Source organism: Myotis brandtii, unplaced genomic scaffold, assembly GCF_000412655.1.
Source record: "Myotis brandtii unplaced genomic scaffold, ASM41265v1 scaffold624, whole genome shotgun sequence".
Taxonomy (NCBI): Eukaryota; Metazoa; Chordata; class Mammalia; order Chiroptera; family Vespertilionidae; genus Myotis; species Myotis brandtii.
In genome coordinates, this window is record NW_005370385.1 from 1,458,522 (window position 1) to 1,463,768 (window position 5,247).

Sequence of the window (5,247 nt, forward strand, 5' to 3'; positions counted from 1 at the left end):
CCCCCCCGCCACTGACCCCGAGGCCACCGCAGCCCGCTGCCTCCAGCTGTGCCGCTTGCTGCTCTCAGCCGGTGCCGACCCCAATGCTGCCGACCAGGACAGGCGGCGGCCCCTGCATCTGGCCTGTCTTCGCGGCTATGGGGCCATCGTGGAACTGCTCCTGTCCTGTGGCGTCAGTGTCAACGCCATGGACTATGGGGGACACACAGCCCTGCACTGTGCTCTGCAGGGCCCCCCCTTGGCCCTGGCCCAGAGCCCAGAGCATGCAGTGCGAGCTCTGCTCAACCACGGTGCCGTCCGAATCTGGCCTGGGGCTCTCCCCAAGGTACGGGGCTGGGGGCAGAGGGAGGGCAACGAAGGCCAGGGAACAGGAGACCAGGCCTGTGTGCCCACACGCTCTGGGTGTAGCCCAGGCCACTTGGGCATTTGATAGGTCAGTTCAGTCTTTCATTCCACAAGCCAGCAAAGCCCAACAGGGGGCAGAGGTGAGGACACAGACCAGCGGAGGAGTATGTGTGTACACATGTGTGAACGTGCATCCATGTGCGCACACATGTGTGTACATATACATGTGCACTCCATATAGACTGAGGGCAGTGGGGCCAGATTGTAAAGGATTGGAAGAGTCCGAGAGGAGGAGCCAGGATTGATGCGGACAGAAGGAGTGAGCTGATAAAAAAAGCCTTAGGCAGCTCTGCCTGGCTGGTCCAATCAGTGAGACACTTGAAGCTCAGGCGAGGCTCCCGGGAGCAGGTGATGAGCCTGGGTCATGAGGTTCGAGACGAGCTTGGGAGCTTGGTCCTGGTTTCTGGGTGCTTGGCAGGACAGGCATCACCCAGTCCCGCGCAGCTGTCCTGGCACCTGGGAAAAAATCCTTCACTGTCAATTTCCAATCTGTCTCTTAATTTATGTTAACGTCCCCAAAGGGGGTTCACCTGGAAGACCTGTTACTGATGCCCTGGCAGGGGGCCCTGTCCCATGCAGTGTCGTGTCTGGAGGTGGCTATATGACGTCATGAAGGGCACTGGGTTTTGGGTTGGGTCAGGACTGATATGGCTGTGGGCAGGTGCCCCTGCCCTATCTCCCTGCTTATTCCGTCCAGCCTGGCCTTGTCCTGGATGCTCCCCTTCTGTCCCTACCTTTCCCCTCCACTCACAAACCTAGAAGCATTTGTCTAGATTCCTAAGCAAGACCAAATAATTAAGCAGCCTGAGAGTTCGGCAGATTGGTCTCCCCTTTGGGAGAATACAAGAAAATCAACAATTAACACTAATTAATCTCCTATTAACACCAGATAATTAGGAGACAAGTAATTCCCTGTAATCTGACAGTGGCTCTGACAGCTAATGATTCCCGGAGTCAGAAACAGGGTGGGAGGAGGAGGTGGAACAGCAAGCGGATTTCCCAGGACCCCTCTGCCGGCCCCTCTGGTCCTGCTCCTCCCTGCCTCCCGGACCAAGGGGGCCACACAGCAAAGAGCCCCATTCATCCCTTCATGATCGGAAAGTGCAGGATCCATTTCCCACGATTGGACAGTTATGCCAGGCTCACTGGGATGCCTGTTCTCTGGTAAGGAACTCCTCCCTGCTAGGAGGTCTCCGTTGGCCCACCTGGGACCACTGCCAGCCCCAGCCAGTTCTCTAGGAGCCACCATACGGGACTGAGCACTTAGGAGACCCGGTTTTGATGCTCGTGTGACTATAGACAAGTCACTGGAATTTTTTGAACCCAAGATCCCTGCGACCAACCGTGATGAAAAGCGATTGGAGCACAGTGGGTAACAGTAGAGCCAGCACAGTCCTGCCCACACACAGACACCGTTTGAAGGTGTGTGACCTGTTACATGGGTCCCCTTAGTCCTCCCAACAACCTCTGAGGTAGGTGGCGGCTGAGAGTGCAGGCTCTGGAGCCAGGCACACTATCTGGGTGACCCTTGGCAAGTTGCTTAGTCTCTCTGGGCCTTAGTTTCCTCATCTGTAAAATAGGAACATAACAGTATGCCTGATTCTTAGGTTAGTGTGAGAACTAAACGGGTTTACACATACAAAGCTCTTTGGACAGGGCCTAACTGGAGTCCGTGTGCAACCCCTGTTAGCTAGCATTGTTTTGAAATTGCATAGTGTGTGTGAAAGCACTTGGAAAGCTGTTAGTCGTTATCCCAATGTAGGGTAACACTAGACAAGGGAGAGAGAGGCACAGGCTGGAACGCAGGAGAGTTCCTGGAGGGGAGGGGACTTGGGCTTGAAGAGCTGGAGGCACGGGCATTCCAGGCAGCGTGCAGAGACAAATCAACGTGGGCCAGGAAAGACAGAGACTGGCCCCAACAGCAGGCAGAAGGAGCAGGTCGAGCAGGGAAGTCCGATGTAACCAGCTTGCAACTTCCTAGCTCTAAGGAGTGAGGAAAAGAGGCCTGCCCTGGGCAGATAGCTGGGGCAGCTTCGGTGAGCACTGCCCCGATGCAGGGCCAGAAACAGAGGGCCGTGGGTGTGTGCGATGCTTTCTCCAGGGGTCCTGCTTCCTGGACAAGGCCTTCCCCCTGCTCCCATTATCTGGCGGTGCCCAGTCCATGCAGCACTCCCAGCCGGCCATGCAAATGAGTCTTCTCTCCTTGTGCGGGGTGTTAAGGCCCCTAATGCCAGTGTGTGGGGAGGGAAGTGGGGTATGTACAGAGATGCTGCCTGGAACATGGCACCTGGCTGTTTTCAGATTTTACAAAGAATCTGTGGCCGGTAGCTTGACATATAGCAAGAAATGGAGATGAAGCACGAATCTGCTTATGGCTATTACATGCAGGCATGGGTGGGTATGACAGTACCTGTGTGTGCCACACCTGTGCATGGCTGCCTTTCTGACCACGTGGATGGTCCCCCAGCATGGGCAGCTTCCTGGCATGGCTTGCCCTCACTGCATCCAGGTGTGGGCAAGGTTGGTTTCTTCCAGAGGCTCCGAGAGAGAATCTGTTCCATGCCTGTCCCCAAGCTTTTGGTGGCTGCCCACACTCCTGGGCGCTCCTTGACTTGTAGGCTCATCACTCCAATCTCTGCCTCCATTGTCACATGGCATTCTCCCTGTGTGATGTCTGTGTTCTGTTTTCTCGTCTTATAAAGATAGCAGGCATATTGGATTAGGACCCACCCTAATGGCCTCAGTTTAACTCGATTACATCGGCAAAGGCCCTATCTCTGAATAGGTCACATTTATAGGTCCTAGGGGTTAGGACATCCACATATCCTTTGGGGAGGTAATTAAAGCCACAACAGCTGTTCTGGGCTGGCTGGTCATCCTGGGTGGACTGACTGGGACCTGCACTGTGGGGTAACCCTGGGAACGCTCACTACCTCTGCCTCCTCCAGGTGCTGGAACGCTGGTGCACGTCCCCGCGGACCATCGAGGTCCTGATGAACACCTACAGTGTCATGAAGCTTCCTGAGGAGGCCGCGGGTCTGGTACCTCCTGAAATTCTGCAGGTTAGCCTCCAGGACCCTGACCACACAATCGCTCAGCCTGTCCAAGAGACTCCCACCTCCTAAAGGAAACCCCATGGGTCCCCCCACTCTGCCCCACAGAAATTATCCAGAGACCCTCTTATGTCCCAGAAGAAGAAAACTTAGAGTGAACACCCCACGAGGCTCCAGAAGATACCCACTGGCCACCAGCCTACCCCTGTGGGAGGAATGGGTGCCTCTTCTCCCAGGCTGCCTCGCTGAGCCCTCCATTCTATCCCCAGAAGCACCACCGATTCTACTCCTCCCTCTTCGCCTTGGTGAGGCAGCCCCGATCGCTGCAGCACCTGAGCCGCTGTGTGCTCCGAGCTCACCTAGAGGCCTGCCTGCCCCACGCCCTGCCCCGCCTTCCCCTGCCACCCCGCCTGCTCCGCTACCTGCAGCTGGACTTTGAGGACGTGCTCTACTAGGTGAGTCCTGGCTTCTGTGGACAGTCCCAGCAGGAGTTCTTTTCTTTTTTTTTTTTTTTGGAGGGGGAGGGTAGGAGGCAAGAGGGGAGTTGGGGGCAGTGTCCTGGCCAGAACCAGCCAGCCTCCCATAGCACTGGACCTCTCTGAATGCATGTCTCTCCTTCCAGATGAACGCTGCACTTGGAGAGAGCCTAAAAGCAAGTGCCCCAGACACCAGGGGCTCTGGGCCTGCTTCTCACAGTGCACCAAACCCAGGACTGAACGGAACCAACTCAAGCCCAGGTGGCCCTCTCAGCCAGAGGTCCATCTCCACGGGCAGAGTGGATGCTGCCATTCCCACCAGGGAGAGGCGGATGGACCATGTTTGTTGGAGAGAGAGCTAGGACTCATGGCAAGTGATACTCTCCTCTTGGGGGGTCTCCTGGGATCCCCTCTGGACAGTCCGAATCCTGCATGCACATTAAAGTCTCCAGACCTGTGTTGTTTGGTATTATCTCCAACAGGCCTGCCTCTGAGCTGGCCCACTCACTGGGGCCTCAGGATGGGCAGACTGGATCTGTTCCATGGTGCCAGCTGTGTCACCTTCCCCCTCTGGCATCCACCAGCTGTTGAGGGATCCCAGGCAGATCCCTGCCCCTGTGCCCCGTGATGGTGTCAGAAAAGTCCCAAAGGACAGCCGGCCAGTAGATGACTAGGGTTAGGGCAGAGCTTCAGCAGATGAGGCCGTGCAGACAGTGGGGCAGGAGAGTAAAGGTAGCTGGGAGTGGGGAGCGGGCGGGAGGACAGAAGGCCAAGGGGAAGTTAGGTGCCCAGGTGGGCAAGCATGGAGGGGTAACCATGGATCAGGAGAGAGTGGAAGACCCAGGTTTAGAAAAAATAAACTCCCCCAAAGCTCTCCCTCTTCCCTGTCCTGTAGGTCAGGGAGCATCGGATGCACACTGGTTCCTGCCACTGTTGATCTGCTCCTTCAATTTAGCTTTGAGGTGGCAGGAGCTGAACTGAGAGTTACACCCTTGGGTTCTAGCCATTAACTTACGGAACGTAAGTCTCTTCCCTGCTCTGGGCTGTAAAACAAGACAGGAGGGAGTTCCTGAGGGTCTTTGCAGAACCAGGATTTTAAGAACCTACAGGGGTCCCCAGGAGCCAGGAGCAGGCCTGCAGGGACAGGAGGAAGGGAGGGAGGTGGAGTTGACCGGAGCCGCAGAGCAGCCAATCAAGTGCACTGTAATCCGTGACGACACGGTTGCTAGACAGATTTCCAGGGCCACGGAGTGCGCACGCGACGGAGTTCACGATTTTCCCGCCAACAGCCGGGCTGGCCTGGAGGGCGCGAG

General features: G+C 56.4%; 1 protein-coding gene across 1 annotated transcript in view; it reads left to right on the top strand.

Annotated features, from left to right (window-relative positions):
* The window catches only part of ASB10 (ankyrin repeat and SOCS box containing 10), an 8,223-nt gene extending 3,647 nt beyond the window's left edge, over positions 1–4,576 (top strand). Inside the window, exons 4-7 of the mRNA XM_014528206.1 lie at positions 1–325; positions 3,354–3,467; positions 3,728–3,913; positions 4,081–4,576. The exon at positions 1–325 is cut by the window's left edge and continues 3 nt beyond it. Of these exons, the coding sequence (XP_014383692.1) occupies positions 1–325; positions 3,354–3,467; positions 3,728–3,913 (625 nt within the window). The 3' untranslated portion in view covers positions 4,081–4,576. The remainder of the gene's footprint in view (positions 326–3,353; positions 3,468–3,727; positions 3,914–4,080) is intronic.
* Positions 4,577–5,247: the final 671 nt, after the last annotated feature.